At 39.2% G+C, this 20,310-nt stretch overlaps 2 protein-coding genes across 7 annotated transcripts in view; one reads left to right on the top strand and one right to left on the bottom strand.

Moving 5' to 3' along the window:
* The window catches only part of RFC1 (replication factor C subunit 1), a 61,031-nt gene extending 58,627 nt beyond the window's left edge, over positions 1-2,404 (top strand). For 4 of the 6 annotated variants that reach the window (XM_023534408.1, XM_011365779.2, XM_011365771.2 and 1 more), the window contains 2 exons: positions 439-630; positions 1,668-1,751. In XM_023534408.1, coding sequence (XP_023390176.1) covers positions 439-630; positions 1,668-1,751 — 276 coding nt within the window. Of the gene's footprint in view, positions 1-438; positions 631-1,667 lie in introns of all 6 variants that reach the window. The other 2 variants (XM_023534417.1, XM_023534423.1) reach the window with 2 other exon arrangements.
* Positions 2,405-4,379: 1,975 nt separating this feature from the next.
* The window catches only part of WDR19 (WD repeat domain 19), a 69,483-nt gene continuing 53,552 nt past the window's right edge, over positions 4,380-20,310 (bottom strand). Inside the window, exons 31-37 of the mRNA XM_011365760.2 lie at positions 17,327-17,451; positions 13,723-13,804; positions 11,864-12,014; positions 10,016-10,139; positions 9,400-9,476; positions 8,954-9,078; positions 4,380-4,702 (exon numbers count right to left, since the gene is read on the bottom strand). Of these exons, the coding sequence (XP_011364062.1) occupies positions 8,967-9,078; positions 9,400-9,476; positions 10,016-10,139; positions 11,864-12,014; positions 13,723-13,804; positions 17,327-17,451 (671 nt within the window). The 3' untranslated portion in view covers positions 4,380-4,702; positions 8,954-8,966. The remainder of the gene's footprint in view (positions 4,703-8,953; positions 9,079-9,399; positions 9,477-10,015; positions 10,140-11,863; positions 12,015-13,722; positions 13,805-17,326; positions 17,452-20,310) is intronic.

Raw genomic sequence — 20,310 nt, 5'->3', positions numbered from 1 at the left:
GAAGCTCGATGTTAAGGGTTTTCAAGTTTCTTAGTATGTCGAAGTAACCACTATTATTATTGTAAAGGCAATTTATGTATTTTGTGGGTAATTAAAGGCCAACTTTAACTTGTACCTTATTGTGAGCCTTTTTGATTTATTGATTCACTAACTGCTTATTCATTTGTAGAACTGCAGAGAGCACTCAATAAGTAAAAATGCCAAAGTTTCCAAACACTGATTATTTATTTAGTCATGGGCTCTGTTAGAATATCATAAAAAATATGGAACTTCACAGAAAAATGCATATATATATATATACACTTAACACGTATGTGCATAAATATTTTGTGAACAATTTCAAGGGGCTTCCCAGATCTCTCAAAAAGCCTTTAGACCTACAGAGTTCAGAGGGTTCTTTTAGCTTTTTAAAAAACTCCCTCTGTTTCTTTCCTTTAGGTGAAAGCTGCCTTTACAAGAGCTTACAATAAGGAAATCCACCTTACTCCGTATTCACTTCAGGCAGTAAAGACATCAAGACACAGCACAGGCCCAGCACTGGATTCTGAATATAACGAAGAGTTAAATGAAGATGACTCTCAGTCTGATGAGAAAGATCAAGACACTACGGAAACTGATGCTATGATCAAGGTAGTATCTTAAGCTACAGCAAGAAGCTATGATACTCCCTCAAAATAGTTTATCTTTTCTTGTGTATAACTTGCCTTCAGAAATTACTCAGGCCCTGTTTAGCAAATAGCTGAGTAAGCTGTGAAAATACTTTTAAGTTTTTTTGTTCATCACAGTTGAAGTTGAGAAGGTATGGATTTTATTTTTATAAACAATCAGCTTCTTATAATAGTGGAAGAGCCAAATAGCAAGAAAATAGGCCATCATATTGATGGCATGTACTGTTAGAAAAAGTACAATTTTTATTTGGTCATTGGTGTGTGTTTTACCCATAGATACACATTTTCACAGCATAATCATTTTCAGTGAAACCATTTCTCCCTTCTGTTATTTGTGTTTTGCTATAGCCATTGAACTGCCTATAGAAGTTTCTCAGAGCAAAACATCCTTGGCTCTTGATATTAAAATCATTGATGGCATCAGCTCACCATTTGCCATTGGCTGAGGCCTGGCAATGTAGTCTGTATCACCCTCTATCGTGAGTGTGTCATTCTTGCCCCTTATTTCTGTTTTGTATAAGTAGGGGTAGGCATAGTGGCCTTCACCAGTATAGCTTTTTCTAGTCTTGTGTAGACATAGATTGCCTCCTTCCCTCTTTCTTCTCAAACTGCATGTGTTTAGACTCTCTAATCTGCAACTGAAAGGAAATTCATCATGAAAACATTACTCTATTTGTAAATTATTCCTTGTTTATTTTGTCTTTCCCAAATATATGTATGTTCTAAATCCAAGAAGCTGCATACATAGGAGGAATATATCTCGGTTCTAGATTCTAAATAGCTTTTCTGCTTTTACTGCTATCTGTTAAAGGCTACAGCTAGCCCAGTTATTTCTTGAAAGTAAGCTCATTGAGGGTAGCAGTAGTTCAGGATCTAGATGCTTGCAACCTTTCTTCTTAAGTTATAGGTAAATAATTGATTTATTGCAGAAATGAATTTACTTCATTTACTTATAAACACAGCTATTAACTGTTTTGTGCATTTTTCCCTCCCCAACAGAAAAAGACAAAATCTTCAAAGTCTTCAAAATCAGAGAAAGATAAGGAGTCCAGAAAAGGAAAAGGAAAAAGTTCAAAGAAATGAAACCATTTTTCACTACTGTCAGTCTCTTTTTACTCACCCTGCTGACCAGTCTAGCTGGTCTAGAGAATGTTTTACCCCAAAGGAACCATATTTTAGGATAATGGGGCGACCGAGTGGTCCCATTATAAATGGTGGTACAGCTAGAAGGATGTAACCAGTAGGCTGATGTACACCTCTTATAGAGGTCGATAGGACTGCTTGGGTCCTCCACTGTCCTCTGTCAATCTAATTAGATTGTGCTTCAGAATGACTGTATAACCAGAACTAAAAACTACGTATGGGCTTTGGAATCAGATTTTCTTTGAACAATAATATACCTGGAACAGTGGTACTAAGGCAACTTTTGTAAGCTTTACAGTTTATCTTAATGGCCTTTTTAGGACCAATGCTGATTTTTTTAAGGTAGTTACTATTGGTGAAATTTTGTAAATAAATCATAATACAAAACAGTTATCACCTAGAACTGGATATTCTTTATACATTGTCAAATATCTTGCACAATTTAATTAGGAATAAAAATGTTCCACATGATACATGTACAAAATCTTAAGGTCGTCATCTTTTACAGCAGAGTATTATGTTGGTATGTAACTTTCCTTTTTAATATGCGAATACTGGATGAAAAAACGTGAACTATAACTTTGGCTCTTGAAGAGTAAGAACTCTTAATTTCCATCTTCATTACAGCTGTGAAGGCTGTGAGTGCGGTGAATAGAATTTTGTTATTACCAGAGGGTATGTGAAAAGGTACAAACCATTCTTATCCTTCCAGAGCCTCAAGCCTCTGCTAGGTCAGACTCTTAGTCTCACTCTAGCTTGGGACAAAATGAACACTTTTATTTACTTTGTCCCTGAGAGATCCACTTCTGTCCTGCGACAGATTCTACAAACCCTACTGGAACTTTAGATTGTAACCGTACTTGTTGAGTGACCCTGAGGCTTTGAAACTAGCCTGGAATTTAGGTGTCTAGCTATTTTTTAATTTTGTTAGTAAATGCTCAGAGGTATGTGCTAAAAGGAATATAAAAGCAGGGTACTATTCCCTGCCTTTAAGGAACTGAGAATCTTGTTTGGGAGGTGAGACAAAGTTTTTAGGACGTTTAAAGTGTATTTACCATGTGAAAAATGTCTTTCATTTAGATTAACTTTATTGCCTTCAGCCCTTACCTAGTGAGCCATGCCTCTCTTTGTTAAAGTTCGCGCTTGAAACTGCTGCTTCAGTGAAGATTTTCTTGATTGACGACTGCCTCACCTCACCAGTGGGGTGAGCATGAGTTTCTTATGCATTTTCTTCCATTTCGATTGCTTTTGGATATGCAAGTCATGCCTGCCTACTTGCTCTGTACTCCCTAGGAAAGGGACTATAATATCCTTGCAGCCAGAACAATTAGTGGCCTGTACTTGTTCATTATGATTTTAATTATAAATGCTCTACATACATAATTGGCATAATTTGTGTATAAGATAAATTTCTTTTATAATTACAGATTGTAAATATGCTCTTTAAAATGAGGACAACATGGGTCTGTTTAATTTCTCGTTGAAGCCCTCATGACCATGAGGTGTGTGGCTGAGGTTAATACTGACTAGGAGTTGGTGGTTCCATAGCAGTTTGGATGTGAATCTAAAGGGTCTGTATTAGGACTGAATCTTTATTGGAGTGACCAATAGATCCTTATTGGAGCCACACATTATCTTTGCAGCATAAAACTGCATACTTGCTTTTTTTGAGACCCACTGAATTTTGGCCATTGTAATTATAACAAATTACTATATCCTGCATCTTGTTAAATTCCAGCAGTTCATTAACAAAGTATCTTCCTAAATAAGTTCTAGTACAATTAGGCACATGAGCAAATGTCTAAGGCCTATAACTCCCCAAATATAATGTACTTACCCTTGCAGATCCCAAGTACCTGCAGCTCTTATTCCTAAATCCTTATATCATCCTTATAGTGATTACAAAAGAACAGGGGGACTATGGATAGGTTTAATGCTAATGGTTTGTATTATATCACCTGTTCTGTAGCTAGCCTTTGGGAGGAAAGAACAGATCATAAACCTGGAGGCATCATGCATGTGGATACTTAGACGCTGTGAAACATTATTGGCACTTTAAGAGTCTAACCTAGGCTTGTAGGTACCTCTGCAGTGCTCAGGATGCTGCTGCTGGCCATACTATAAAATTGTGTCATCTGATACATTCAAAGTTAGGCCACATTACTCATTTCTCAGCTGCTCAGACTTTGGTGACATTGGCCTTGTATGGCAAGGAAGCATGTACTGGTGTGGGAAAAGTATGTTGTGTGTGAGATGTGTGTGATATGGGGAATAATGTATGTCTTCAAAGAAAGTCAAATGATTTAATTTTGTGACAGGAATTCCATAGTATGCAGTGTAATGACTCAGGACTATATAAGGACTATAAGTTCGTAGTTTCATTCTTTCAGATATATGATTTTAGTGATTTTTGGTGTTTTTATTCTAGGGCTGATTCTGCTGAAGAGCCTTGATTTGTGTAAGCTCCTCATTTCAGACTTTTAACACTGTTAACATCTGTGTTGCCCAGACACACACTGTGCTTCAAAGCTACCTTCCTGTGTCCAAATCCAGAAAAAACATTACAAATATCTAGTTAATTTTATTTTAAAGGAGATATTTCAAAATATAAAAGTTATCAAAAAAGATGAATATTTACAATTATGTTATAGGTTACTATTAACAGTGCACAGCATATAATATGTAAGACTTTGAAGAGGAAATATACAAAGTGTAATTAATGAACAGCACTGGTATATGTTACCATTTTGTCACTATACAGAAGTTGAAAGTTGGCAACCTGGAAAGGTCACCTTTGCTTTTTCTTCTGTATCCAAGAAGAACCATCTCTAAATCCACAGGGATAGAAACCCAGCTTCCTGTGGAAAATGCTATCTTCTCAGGAACATTATCTAGAAGGGACGAAAAAAAAAAAAACCCACATGGCTTTAGAAGGGTTTCAAGTAACAACCGGCATTCAGTAATAAAGCCAAGCATACAAAGAATTTTTTGCTCATTTCTGGACTGTGGAGCAGGATCACTAGAAATCTTCAGTTTGTAAGCAGCGTGGAGTTTCAGTCTTGGCCTTGCAACTGACTAAAACTGTGAGCAAGCTGTTGAACCCCTACTATAAAGTGAGGAGGATAACAGCCACCTTATTGGGAAGAATGAGGAAATGCAAAGTAGAGAAACAACTTTCTGGAAACTAAATGACTGTTAAAGGTTTCTTGTCTAAAAGGATTCTGAACAATAGCTTCAACCAATAGTCATTGTATAATAAGATACTTATAGCGACTTTTGCAAAAGGTTGTGCATAATCAACTCACTGAGGCATATCTGCAAGTAGCTATGATACCATGGTCTAAGGCTCTACTTTAATGCAGGAACAGATTCCAGAGTCTATGTAGGATTATTAAAAACAAACGAAGTTCTACTTTTGGAAGTGGTAGAGTTGCAAATTAATCCTCCCACAAGTAATATCCTCTCCGTTTATAACCATCTAGAGTGACCAAAAGCAGGTAGAAATTAGATGTCAATTCTTGAAAGAAAAGAATTCCACTGGGTAAGATCTTTATATAGCTTTTCACCTGAGGGCAAGTCCATGAGGCATGGAATGGTTAGGACTTGGAGTGAAGTCACAGTCTCACTAGCTTGACGAGAACAGAGTCTGAGGCTGCGAGAACTACTGAAATGTGAGGAATGTCCTGGAAAAGGGATTGCCCCCAAATCTGCATCTAAGCTCCATTCATTCCTTGAACTTCACTGGCTTGGAAGAGACTCTTTTATGCTGGACTTGAAACAGCACAGCTCTGTGTTTGAGGGAACACCTCGTTATCAGGAAACCGAGGGCTGCCCGTAGGAACTCAGGGCTTCATTTCTCTGCCCATAAAGACTAGAATTCTGCCAACAAACAAGCTGAGGACAACCTCAGATGAGACTGCAGCTCCAACCAACTGCAGCCTTGTGAGACCCTGAACAGAAGACTCAGCCAAACCAGGCTTACACTACTGACCCACAGAAACAGTGAAGATAGATTCTGGTTCAGGACGGCAACATAGGAGGCACCTGAATTACCTTCTCCCACAGCGAATCTATAGCTACATATAGAACAATTCCCTCTAGGGAATCTAGCCAAGCGACACCTACACATCAGGTGAATGAGAAAAAAACCTACATTGAAAGGAGTAGGAGAGGCTGACATAGCTGTGACCTGAGTTTTCATTCAGCCTGCATTTAGGGGCTTAGATTGTCCCATTTGGGACACTGACGGCTTGGTATACCTCCAGCTACTGAGCCACAAGAACAAAGAAGACTATTAAGACAATCACAAAGGTTTGGGAGACAACCAAAAGCTAGGGCAGGATTGAAAAGGTTCATTCCTTACGGGTGACCATGCCAGGACTGGGAGAGGTGACTTTTATCTAATGCTTACATGCCAACACAGAATCAAGAAAAATGAAGAAAAAAGGAATATGTTTCAGATGAAATAACAAGATAAAACCTCATAAAACTAGCTTAATGAAATGGAAGGAAGTGATTTACCTGATAAAGAATTCAAATTAATTGTCAAAGATGCGCACGAGGTCAGGAGAACAATGCGTGAACAAAGTGAGAATTTCAATAAAGCAACAGAAAATATAAGTAAACAAATCACAGAGTTTAAGAATACAATAGCAGACTAGATGATACAGAAGATTAGCAAACTCGAAGAGAGGGAAGTGGAATTCATCTAATCATAGCAAGAAAAGAAATGAAAGATTACAATATCAAGCAGACCAATATTTGCATTATACAGTTACCAAAGGAGGAGAGAGAGAGAAAGGGGCAGAAAACTTACTTTAAAAATTAATGGCTGAAAGCTTCCCTGACCTAGAGAAGGAAAAAGACATCAAGATCCAGGAAGCCAGAGAGTTCCAAATAAGATGAACTGAAAGAAACCTACACTGAGACACATTATTTATTAAATTGCCAAAAGTCAACGACAAAGAGAGAATGTTACAAGCAGCAAAAGAAAACTTGTTAAATACAAGGGATTCCACACAAGCACATATGACTTATCAGATTTTTCAGCGGAAGCTTTGCAAGCCAGAAAAGTTGCACAATATGTTCAAGTACTGAAAGAATAAAAACCTGCCAACCAAGAATACTCTGCCTGACAGAGCTGTCTTTCAAAATTGAAAGGGAAAGACTCTTCCAGACACAGAAGGACTAAAGGAGTTCATGACTACTAGACTAACTTTACAAGAAATGTTAAGAGCTGAAACAAAAGAGCACTAATTAATAACAAAAAGGTGAAAGTGTAAATCTCAATGGTAAAGGTAAATATATAAATTCAGAATAACCTAATGTAATGGTTGTGGGTTAATCACATAAATCTAGTATGTACGTTAAAAGACAAAAATAGTAAAAATAACTACAATAATTTGTGACAACCCAAAAAGTATATATAGGAGGAGAGAGTTAAAATATGACTTTAGAATGCACTTGAACTTAAGTTCTTATTAACTTAGAAGAGACTTATGTTTCATGTAAGCCTCATGGTATCCACAAAGTAAAAACCAATATAGTAGATAACGCAAAAGAGAAAGGAATCTAAGGATACCCTTACCTCAGAAAATCATCAGATCACGAAGAAAGAGAGCAAGAGAAGAAAGGAACAGCGGAATTACAAAACAGCCAGAAAACAACAAAATATCAGTAAGTCTATACCTACTGATAAATGGACTAAATTTTATGATCAAAAGACAGTGTCTGAATGGATAAAAAAAACAATATCCAACTATATACTGCCTATAAGATAATCGCTGAGTTTAAGGACACACAAAGACTGAAAGTGAAGGATACCATGGGAAAAGATATTCCATGGTAATAGAAATTAAGAGAAAGCAGGAGTCGCTCTACTTTTATATCAGAAAAAAAAAAAAGACTAAAAGACCATAATAAGAGACAAAGCAGGTCATTATATAATGATAAACGGGTCAATCCACAAGAGGAATCCCAACATAGAAACACCTAAAAAAGGAGAAATAGCAATACAATACCCAGTACCCCACTTTCAGCAATGGATAGATCATCCAGACAGAAAAAAAAGGAAATATTGGATGTAAATGACACATTAGACCAGATAGACATAACATTTAGAGAACAGTCCATTTAAAAGTTGCAGAATACGCATTCTTTTCCAGCATTCGTGAAACATCTTCCAGGATAGATTATAGGTTAGGCCACAAAACCAGTCTTACTAAGTTTAAGAAGACTGAAATCTTATCAAGCATCTTTCCTGACCACAGTGGTATGAAACTAAAAATCATAAGAAAACTGAAAAATATGACTTAACAGCATGCCAGTGAACAAACCAATGAGTCAAAGAAAAAATCCAAAGAGAAATACCTTGAGACAAATGGAAATGGAAATGCAACATACCAAAACTTTTGGTATACACAAAAAATCATAGTGGTAAATGCCTATGTTACGACACAAGATCTCAAATGACGTAACTTTATACCTCAAAGAACTACAAAAAGATGAAAAAGCTAAGCTCAAAGGTACTATAAGGAAGGAGATAAAGATCAGCAGAAATAACTGAAAGAGACTAAAAAAGATCAATGAAGCTAAGAGCTGCTTTTTCCTAAGCAAAATAGACAAACCTTTAGAAAACAAGGACTCAAAATCAGAAGTGAAAGAAGAGACATTACAACTGATAAAACAGAAATACAAAGGATCATAAAAAACTACTATGAACAATTATATGCCAAAATATTGGACAACCTAAAAGGGATGGATTAATTTCTAGAAACATACAAGTAACTGAGACTGAATCATGAAAAAAAAAATCTGAATAGACAAATTACCAGCAAGGAGATTGAACTGTTAACCAAAAACCTCCCTACAACAGTCCAGGACCAGGTGGCTTCACTGGTGAAGTCTACCAAACATTTAGTGACAAAATATAGTCTAGTTGGAATCCATGATGCTGCTTGGTCAAATCTTTGTCACTATGGAGACTGTACGACCTGCATATTAGCATTAAAAAAAAGAAAATCAAAGGTTTTGTTCTGACAAGTGACACGATGCACAAAAAGGCAATGAGTATAAACTGAGAAGCTGTGTTGACTCTGTGGACTCTTGTGCCCCGAGACAGTGGTGGATGGTCTGTCACTTACCTGCACATTCCACTCACTGCTCCACTTCTGTTCGCAGGTACTGGGTGCAGTCTGACATTTTTTTCAGTTGAGCAGAGTTTAATCTTTCTGAACACATAGGACATGTGCTTTCATTGTTTAACATGCTGTTTGGGAAGGAAAGGCAGAATAGATTAAATATACAGTATTTTCCTTTGGGTTATTCTAATGTGAAAAACTATTCCTATATACACCTCTTAGGACATGTTTATCATGCAGTTGAAGAATTAAGAAGAATTCAGTCTTATGCAAGGCCCCCTCTAAGGATAATGTTTTCAAAGGTCATAGAAGGTTTTTCGAAGACGACAGTCTGAATCTTTAGAGATCTTTAGGAACATGAACAAATGTGGTTTCAGAATAGAGTGGCTGAGTGAAAGGCCTATTTCTGGATAAATCTTGTGTGACCTAGTGAAACGATGCACACTTACATCTTAAATTCCGAGTATAGAGCAGGGAAGTCGCAATGTGGACACACTGTCCAGTCATCCTTCAACATATGTCGACCCTAGAAACAGTACATTTAAGAGTAAAATTCTTTATTATTAAAACTCCTGTTATTATTCAATTACAATAAATGGATTACAGTTAAAAGCCAGCCCTCTAAGTTATGAAATTATTGATAGTTCACATAGGTAGGTAATTGACTAGAAAAAGATGGCTTCAAAAGGACTAAAGCCAGATTTTATTTGTAAGATTTACGTATAAGAGAACAGTCTTCAATTCTGTAAAATCAGTTATCTAAACTGTAAGGTAAAGCAAATTCCACCAGGTTATATAGCCAGTAAGTGGCAGGAAAAGGATTTAAGCCTGGGACCATGTGATCTCCAAGTGTGTGCTACAGTGCCCTGGAGTAACTTCTAGATATTCACTAAGACTATCGTATGCTTTGAATATAACTTTCAACTTTGTTGACAATAAAATTGTATGCTAAAAATTGCAGGAAATTTGAGGGATTAAGATTTAGTGAAAAAAAATGTTGACATCACGTATTCGAATGGGTTATAAATAGAAATGCAAAGAAAGGGAAATTATAAAGAAGCTTACTGTTGCAATGCAATATGGGATGTTATTTTTACATCCAGGACAGAGGAGTTCACATTCTGGGAGAAGAAATTCACAGAAGGGACATGGGGTTGTGGCCTCTTCTGTCTCAGATGTATCGGGCCTCCTGTGAGGAAGAATCACATGTCATTTAAAAACAACACTTTCATGTAACATGGATAGCAGAGAAAAGGCTATTTAGACAACGAGGAATGTGAAACATACCTACTTCAAAGACTCTGAGACTAATACTTAAAAGCTCCCCATCAACCCACACTCCAGCTCAGGGAGGAGGAAGAGGAATTGGGATTGGTCAGATTGTAGCATTTACACGGATTGCGTTTGGAGTTGGAGTTCAGGGCGCATTAAGTGGCAGAAAACAGGGCTGGATCTTGTTCTCTCCCGTCCTGTGCCACTGTAGTGGTGCTTGCCGTTCCTCTGTATCTGCTGTCTGTGTACCAAAGTCCTAAAGGCGATCTTGTGCTGTCCAGTACGGTAACTGTGGGCCACATGAAGCTTTTGAGCACTTGAAATCAGGATAGAGTGCAGAACTGAATTTTAAATTTTACTCCATTTTAATTAAATTTAAACAGTGACATGTGGCTAGCAGATACCATATTAGACCACAGAGCACTCTTGTGTGGAGAGAGAATGACTAGCTTTTTTTCCACGCTAGCATCTAGGACAGCACAGCACCAGCTGTCAGGGTAAATGTGCTCTAGCATTTTCTCCCCACCTCGCTCTCCATGCCAGCAGGTATGTTGGGTTAGACTGATTCGGTTTGAGGCTACTTAGACTTAAAAAAAGGGAGTGTTCCACGTAGCCCTATCCAGCTTAGAGTTCTCTGCCTTGAGGGTCAGTCCCAAGCCCAACTAACAATAAAGTAGTGTTGCTTCCCTTTGCCATCGCTGGTGCAGCCATTTCCCTTGGCTGAGGCCTTGGTCAGCATTCAGGTACACCTGGGTCCCTAGGCATAGTGGGTCTAACAGGTACCCCAAATGCCATCACTACTTTGAACAAGTAGTAGTACTGAATTAGTACTACATGATGGCAATTAATTTTTCCTTCCGTAAACACCCGTGCTACTTTTTCCCCAGTTCCTTTGGGAAACCAGGCCACTTACTGCTTTCTGAAGTGAGGATGTGCCTTATGTGCCTTTGGACCTACACGGGGTTTAGAAATGAACTCTCTTCTGACAATAGGCTGTACAATTATCAAGTTTCTTACACTAAGAAATATTCACTGTTTGCCCCTCTGTGGCAGACAGTTTACTTCTTATATAATAGCCATTCTTCCTTGCCAACAGAACTTTGCTTTCACTCAGCAGTATGCTTTGCAGCTAGAGGCAGCCATGTGCCAGAGGACTGGCAGGTGAGATGTAAATGGATTCCTGGGGGTAGTATCCTTCCTGCATAAAAAGGCAAAGACCTTTTCATCCTTTAAATTCCCTACTTCTTCCTGCCTTGAATGGGCGTATGGTACCTGGAGTTGTAGCAGACAGCCTGGAGTGCTAAAGGCTAAGCAGCACTGTCCAACAAAGGCTCACCAGCACTGCAACCACGAGGAAGGAATGTCTGTGCTCTGGATGGCAAAGCTGGAAGACAGAGGCCTCTGTCCTTAGTGGCATCAGGACCCAGCGGCACTAACCCTGAATGACAATTCCTTGTATGTGAATCAAATAATTCCTGATTCATTCAAGCTATGTTGGGGTCTCTGCTGCTGGTAGCTAAATACAATCCTGACTGCTGTCTCAAATCCATTTTCTTATCGTGCCTGTACATTAGCAGCTATATTCTGGAAAATACATTTGTGCCATGTCATTAGACGGTGGAAGTAGCTGTCACTGCTCACCTGACCATTGCCTCGATCTTCTTCTTGTACTTGGCGTCTATTTTGTTGCGGTACTCGGGCCTCATCAGCATAGCTGCAAAGCTGAAAGCAGAATTCTTCAGGCCTGCTCTGTGACACTCAATCACAGTAGACGTCAGGATTGGCACAATGTCTGCAATACAAACAGCAGAAAGAGGACAGTGCTTCTGCTGGCATGACTCCCCTCCCTGTCAGGAGGAAAACAGGATCACACCTCTCTAAATGTGCTCTTTCTGGCTAAGAACCGATTACCTGTTTAATGAGGAAAGGACACAGCAGCAGAGTCAGGCTGACCGCTCATCAAACTCCCCTGACTATACCATGTTTTGCCGTGTACCACCAAGCCCTGCACTCCCTCAATGGTAACCTCGTGTGCCCTTCCACACCTCTGATATACGTTTCTGCATTTCACAGGGCTGCTGACGAACGGGTAGGGAGATTAATAACTTTATATACTAACCTCTCTGCATATATCTGTTTCTTCAAGACAGAAACCCAAAAGTCAAACTGCTGGCTCAAAGAACATGCTTTTTAAAAATACTCTTAGCACAAACTGCCAGACTGCTTTCTAGAAAGGCCACACCAGTATCCAGCCCCACCAGCCATCATGAGAGTGCCTGTCCTGCTGCACCCTTTGCCAGTCTGGTTCACAATTATTTTAAAGTCTTTTTCATGTAACACAAAAGAATAAATTTAGAGAACATATTAGTGAATTAGGACCTGTGAGCGAGACTTGGCCCCGTTTTTGTATTGCCCATGAGCTAAGAATGGCTTTTACGTTTTTAAATGGTTGGGGAAAAAATATCTTGTGAAAATATTTCGTGACGATTTTATGAAAATCAAAAGAATATTTTGTGAAAATTATATGAGGTCCAATTTTCAGTGTCCAGAAAAAGTTCTGTTGGAACACAGCCAGCCATATTCATTTGCTCACGTACATTCAAGCCAAAACAGCAGAGCTGAATGTGACAGAGTGAATGGCCTACAAAGCCCCAAACATTTGAATACTGACCCTTTACAGAAAAAGTTTGTTGACCCCTGTCATAGAATGTGACAAAATCTATTCACTGAAGAATGTTATAGCAACATGTCTTTTAGACTAATGGGATCTTTTTCAGAGGTAATGGCCTAAGAGACTTATCAGATGACTGTGTGATCTTGGGCAAGTATTACTTCTTTTGCCCCGGTCTGCTTATCTGTAAAACAAGGAAAAGAATAATAACCCAGTGCAGTACTGAGACTGTCATCCTTAGAAAGATCTGCTCAAAAGGCTGGCCCTTGGCTGGCATCTGGGACTTGGATCTTGGAGGCGTTCCGCCATCTCCAGAACTGACCAGAGGGGCTCACTGCACCGGGACTCTGGACGGACTGTGGTTTATCTGAACGCCAGCTCTCTGGGAGCCTGGACACTTGTTTCCTGCCAAGCTGGGGTTGCCGAAGTGACCAGCCCCTAGTACAACCCCTGGGCACCGAGCCTCTCACGATGTCCCCTGGGAGACACCATTTTACATGTGCTGTCAACACAGCTCACACCTGGCAGGGTTAAGTGTGTCCTGTGTGCCTATGTGCCTTTCCTCTTTGCCAGTTTTCCTTTGTATCCTTTTGCTGTAATAAATCTTGGCCTTAAGCACTACTGTATGTTGAGTTGTGTAAGTCCTACTGAATTACCAAATCTGGGGGTGGTTTTGGGGACCCCTTGTTACCACTTCGTGGGGTGGTTGTGAGGATTAATGAGTTGCTGTATGTACAGAACAGTGGCTGGCAGAGTTAGTGAGTAGAGATCTTACAATGCTAAAATAATGCAGAAATGGGGTAATAGGCTCTTCTCAGACAATACTTACGTGATGGAAATTTGCTAATGTTGTTGGCTACCCGAATGAGCATACGTGCCCCTTTCATATGGTCTCCATTTTTAACATGAATCTGAAATAAATGATATTTTATTCTTAGAGACTTTGATTAACCCAAATTCATGCCTTATCCCCGCCAAATAAAAACTACTTGACTGTGACCCTGAACAGGGTCATCATGAGATCCTTGCAGACTTACTTGGCTGATGCCACTGGGATTTCTCCCTCTACTTCTCCTCCCAGCTGCGGCCTGGCACCATGGCTTTGCTGGCCTCATCCCTACTCTACAATCTGCTTTTTACTTTGCCTTAGACCACTAGACATGAGTTCAATCTCTGGTCCATCTTCCTAGCCAGCATTGGGAGACTAAAAGTACCAACTATACCAAATTGTTGTGAGATCTGAAAGTGAGCTAGGCAGAAAGAGGGTGTTTTTAAAGGAGGAGGCACTGCCTGTGGCCAAAGGGCTACGACAGCTGGAGGGGCCTGGGGTGAGGTAAGTGTGAGTGGGGTCTGTGACGAAAAGGTAGCACTTAGGATGAGATGAGGCTCGAGAGTCAGCAGGGCCAGGCCCTGATGTCACCATGGTCATCGGGGTGAGAGGAAGAAGCCTACAAAGATGGGGCAGTGAGGATGGAAAGAAGTGCACAGACTGGGAGTCAGAACTGATGACGTTTGGTGACAATGTGAGGGGGAGTACAGAATGACTCCCAGGCATCAGGTCTGAGCAAATGGTGTGTAATATACTGAGCACTGCAACATAATAAATATTAACCAAATCTAAAGAGGGGGGGAAACCTGGCTGCTTATTCTCCCTCACCCTCCACTGACTCCCTGGGTCTCAGATTGCCCAGCTCAGTCATCTACACCCAAAAGGTCCCAGGCTGTTCTTTAGCCAAAGTACCCATCCCAGCTCTGGGGAAGAAGCATCCACCAAAGCCGAGTCTCGAGTTCCCTTGAGTTCTTGGGTTAAAGATGCATGTGACATTTTTGCATCTTAATAGGGTCTGTTTCTCTTTTAATATCTCAAGCAGTTAAAAATCCTAGAAATTCTTGAAAGTGTACGGTGCTTACATAAGAGAGTAGAGCTGAAGGGAAAAGTCATAAGGGTGCTCTTCAGTGGGAAGGGAAGAGGGTGTCTGGCTTGATGGGAGTGTCAGGTGAGCTCTTGGGGCCAGAGCGAAAGAAAAAGATTTGAGAACCACCCCTATGGCCTGTGAATGTAGAAAGCCCTGGTCCTGGAGGGTGTCCTCTTCCACCAACTTTCCATCCTCCCCTCTACCTCTAAAGACTCCCATTTTGCTGGTTCTGTGCCTCTAGGACAGGGCATCACCACTCCTGTCTGAAGCTGAGAAAGACCTCTCTCCCGCTTTCTACTGCTTTCCTTATGAAAGGGGGTCCTGCTGCTCTGAAGGGAAATGTACTCTGGGGGGTTGCCAGCTGGAATCCTAAGTTTTCCCTTATAATCAGTGTTACAGATCCACGTGATCTAATATGGTAGCCACTAGCCACATATAGCTATTTAAATTACAAATTAAAATTATATAAATTAAAAAATTCAGTTTATCGGTTACACTAGCTGTATTTCAAGTGCTCCAAAGCTAGACTAGTGGCTGCCATATTGGGCAGCGCAGATACAGAACACTTATATCCCTACAGAAAATTCTGGGCAGTGCTACTATAAATGATAATTAGGGTCTAAATCATTCATTACATGACTATGCTGGGTACTTCAAAGTTAAATAAGCTCTTGTGGACTGGCCTAAAAACCAATTTAGCATTAATACGGGGAGATATACTTTGACACAAGTGAAAATTTAGAAAAATACTTAAGTTGGAGTCTGCCTATATCTTTACAAAGATATGTGTATAGCATACACAACATTTATGTAAATTGTACATACAGGTATTTAAAGTTTGCATGCTCTATTTTGTTCTTATTTAAAATCACTGATTAAAAACAATAGACAACTGGACATAAATATAATCCTACTCTAGTAAAAAAAAAGTACACGCATACATTTATACAAATATGAAAGCTACATACAACACAGTGTTAACTATTATATCAGAGTGATGGACTTAAAGGATAAATTATGTTTTCATTATACTTTTCTATGTTCTCTAAGTTTTCTCAGTGACTCTATTTTTATATTCAGATGAAAACTAAATCGTATTAAAAATGGTGGAATTTAAGAGGACATACAGATGGTCAACAGGCACATGGAAAGATGTTCAGCACAACTAATCATGAGGAAAATGCAAATGAAAACTTCAGTAAGATATCACCTTGCACCTGTTAGAATGGCTATTATCAAAAAGACAACAAGAATAAAGGAGACCCTCATGCACTACTGGTAGGAATATAAATTGGTATAGCCACTATGGAAAACAGTATGGAGATTCCCCCAAAATTAAAAATAGAACCACTTTTCGATCCAGCAATTCTACTTTTGGGTATTTATCCAAAGAAAAGAAAACACTAATTTGAAAAAATATATGCATCCCTATGTTCGTTGCAGCAATATTTCAATAGCCAAGATAGGGAAATAACCTAAGTGTCCATTGATGGATGAATGGATAAAGATGTGGTGTGTGTATATATATGTACGTGTACATACACACACACACACACACACACACAAATACTACTCAGCCATAAAAAATGGGAAATCTTGCCATTTGAGACAACACAGATGGACCCAGAGGGTATTATGTTAAGTGAAATAAGTCAGAGAAAGAAATACCATATGATTTCACTTACATGTGGAATCTAAAAAACAAAACCAAAATCAGATACAGGGAACAGAATAGTGGTTGCCAGAGGGGAGGGGGTTGGGGCATGACAAAACAGGTGAAGGGGGTCAAGAGTACAAACTTCCAGTTATAAAAGAAGTCATGGGTAATGTACAGCGTGGTGATTATGGTTAATGGTATTGTAGAGCACACTTGAAAGTTGCCAAGAGAATAAATCCTAAAGATTAACTTTGTATAGGGATGGATGGTAACTAGACTTAGTGTGGTGATCATTTCGCAATGTATACAAATATTGAATCGTGGTGTACACCTGAAATCAATATGTTATATGTCAATAATACCTCGATAAAAAATTTTTTTAATTGGTGAAACTGTATAAAATCCACTATCTTAGAAATAAACTAGCAAGTTCTGGATAAACAAAAATGTTTGCAGTAAATCTTTTTTTTTTTTTGACCAGTTAATATATTTATATACTTCAAAGCAACATAAAAAGATACAGAGAAACTGGCTCCCCCCTTATCGCCTTCCCCACTGACTGGGGTTCGGTGTCTTGCCTCCTCCGCACTGCACCTTGTTTCATTTAGGAAACTATTTTGGGTAGTTTGGTTTGTTTTTAATATATTTCTAATTTTATTTGCAACGAATATATTCTTATTTGTTGCCTTTTTGCACACAAAAGGTAGCATATTGTATAGTTATTCTTATCTTGGTTTTTTCACTTAATATTAGAGTATTGAGGAAATTGCTCTAGTGGATGGAGAGGTGCCCAGAAGAAATCTCTACAGGTGATAAACACACCTGGCAGGTCATACCCCAAGTCATTCAAAGGGCCTCACCTTAACTAGTATGTAACTGTGCAGAATCATGAGGTTGGTGGCCATCTCAGAGGGAATTTTGATCTTCTGGGATTTAAGTTCTGCATACATACTGAAGAGAACATCATGTGCATTCCGATAGTTTCCTTGAAAAAAAGGTGGTACAAATGACATTATTGGGAAGGATGAATTCTAACGACTTTCAGTGGGCCCTCATTTTACAAACAGCTTAATGATGTTATTAACAATATCCTAATAATTTCTTACATAAGCTTAGTAGTTTTTCCTATTATATTTGATAGTACTAATATCCAGCCAGTCCCTCAAGAAGAAAATGGTGGTGTCATCATCTCGTCTCACTCTTTCTCAGGGAACCCACCTGGACCCAAAGTCCAATGAGTCATTGAGTTCTGAGTCTACCTTCTAAGTCTCCCAAATTCAGCCTCTCTTCCTGGCCCCAGTTAATGTGTCTTTTCCTCTCTCTCTGCAGTAGTGTATTAGTCCATATTCCTTCTGAGATTTTTATCTGCCTTCGTTTTGATATCAGTATTCTTATAAAAGTCTCAAGCCTCACCCCACACCCCAAAACTTCAAGGTTACACCCCTACATAAACTGCCCCCAAGTGCAAATTCCTAAGCAGAAGACTTAAATCCTTCAGGATCTGCCTCTGCTAACTGTTCCAACCTTATCTGTGCCCTCCCCTCCTGCTCAGTCAAGGTCAATGCCCCAGCATCCCATGTGTGTTCTCACATGCTCTTACTCTCCCAATGCACCCCTTTTCCCCTCATCTCCTGCTATCTCATCCTTTCAAAACTCAGCTGAGGTTTTTGTTACCTTCTCTCATCTCCATCCTCCAACTGTCCCCTCTCCTGATGCCCTTTTAATGCTTCTTCCTATTCTGACACCATCACCCCCATATAACTCTGAATCTGCTTTCTATCTCTCCTACTAAATCATGAGTCATTGAGAATGGAACTGTGGCTCAGTTCTCTGAATCCTGAGTTCCTAGCATGAATCTGACAGTCAGTAGGTGTAAAGCTGAATAAAGTAATCACTTATTTAATTCCATATTTTCTAAAATTATGTTCCATATTTACAAACATCTAAAAGAATCAGCTTATAAAAATTAGGGAAGATACCGGACTAATTCTCTGATTTAGCCAATAAATATCTCCAGAGCATGTAAGTAGACACAAGCATTCTGGAGATTCTATAAGTAGTCCCTGCACATTATAAATAACTAGGTCAATAATAATACCACCTCATCTTCCGTCTAACGTCTTTTATATTGTTAAGGTCAAATACATGGGATGGAAAGAGCGTTGTGCGAGTGTAGGAGGCTGTGTGCTGAGGGGGTGGAACAGTCGTCCAGGAGACAGAACTGAGGCCCTGAAGGAGCAGAGGAGATGGCACCTGACAAGAGCAAGCCTCAGTGCAGTTGTTCAATATTCCCCTGTGATGTTATTTTACTTCTCTGAAACCCTGAAACAGTCATCTCCCTGGTCTCCTGGGTTCAAAGCAAACCTAGGTTAGAAATGGGCTACTCTCCCCTGCGTGGAGAAGGGTTTGGGAGCTTGATTCTGCTACTTTTAGGGAGAAAAACATGAACGTTAGGGACCTACCTGCAGACTGCTCTTCTCTGGCAATGATAATGGCCGTCCGGCCGGCTTCTCGGTATTGTTTCAGGGCCATGTACAAGCGGAACAGGTACTTGGCATCCTGACATACAAACCATCACAGAACCATTACTTTCAACCTTAGCTAAGGGGAGAAACACCTATAATTTTGCATATCAGTTAGAATCACATTTGCTTTCCAGTAGCTGAGGTTTGATATTCACTGGGTTTTAAAAACTCAATGAATAACGCAATTAGTTTATCAAATATTTAGTTTAATATGTGCCTGGTGGTAGTCTAAATACTTGAGAAATACAACCTGTTTAAGTCCTCATACCCTCTTTGGGAGGAAGGCATGATAATGTACTAATTTCACTGATGAGAAACTGAAACACAACAGGATCCCTGCAGGGCCGGGATGTGAACCCCCCCATAATCTGGCTTCGGGTACATCTTTGTCCCTAATTTACTCCCTACCTCTCATGTGCTTGAAAATGAACTGTTTCCTTATATAATGTGCCAACTTAGCAAAATCTCAAAACATTTTATACCTGTATAAATTTCTCTAGCCTATAAAATTTTCTTTGGCCTTTTACCATTTTCTATTCCTATTCTCTTTTAACACTAGACGATTTCATGCTTGGTGATGTTTCTTGATTAATACAATAAGTAGACGTAAGGTGAGGTGGTTTGGAACAGTTTAAGGGCCTCTGCCCTTTGGCAAGTTAACGAAGCAAAAGGAATAAAAAGATCTGGGGCATTCTCAAAGGAATATGAGTCTGTCCCCAGCAGGACTGAGAGAAGACCAACTTCTACACATACTCCAAGACAGTCACATATTTTGAAAGTATGTTCTTACTGATTTATTTATACTTTACATTTCTATTGAGTTACTTTTATGCTAAATATGGTTTTTATTAATTCCCATAACTTTTGAAGTATGAACAAAGTATACTAATTTTTAGGAATTAGTGCTAAATCATAGTTCTAATAATCAGTTTTCATAGTTCCTAAACTAAATAAAACTCTATAATATCTGAGAAAAATTGTGGGTGGTGAGGATTGGTATCTAGAGAGACATGGCTATTTCACAGGTGGCAATGCTTATTTCAAAGACAGAATGTACACAATATCCTCTAAAATGCATGGTCTGTCTAGATGACCTAAGGCTACATTCAGAGAGAAAATTTTACAAATCTATGATACAAAATCCACAACAGGTAAAAGCATGACAGAATAAAAGTAAAAACATAACTAAGATAGCTAAAACTCCAAGTGAAGAAAACATTTTTAGTACCTTAGGCATCCCATCGCTCTCTCCCATAAGGTGATCTATCAGTTGACTGGTCAACAGTTCATCTTTGGCCTGACCAACCTTTCAGGAAGAG

This window comes from Pteropus vampyrus, unplaced genomic scaffold (genome assembly GCF_000151845.1).
Source record: "Pteropus vampyrus isolate Shadow unplaced genomic scaffold, Pvam_2.0 Scaffold5, whole genome shotgun sequence".
In the NCBI taxonomy this organism is placed as follows: Eukaryota; Metazoa; Chordata; class Mammalia; order Chiroptera; family Pteropodidae; genus Pteropus; species Pteropus vampyrus.
Note: the sequence above shows the minus strand (reverse complement) of the source record. Positions and strands in the feature narration are given on the sequence as shown.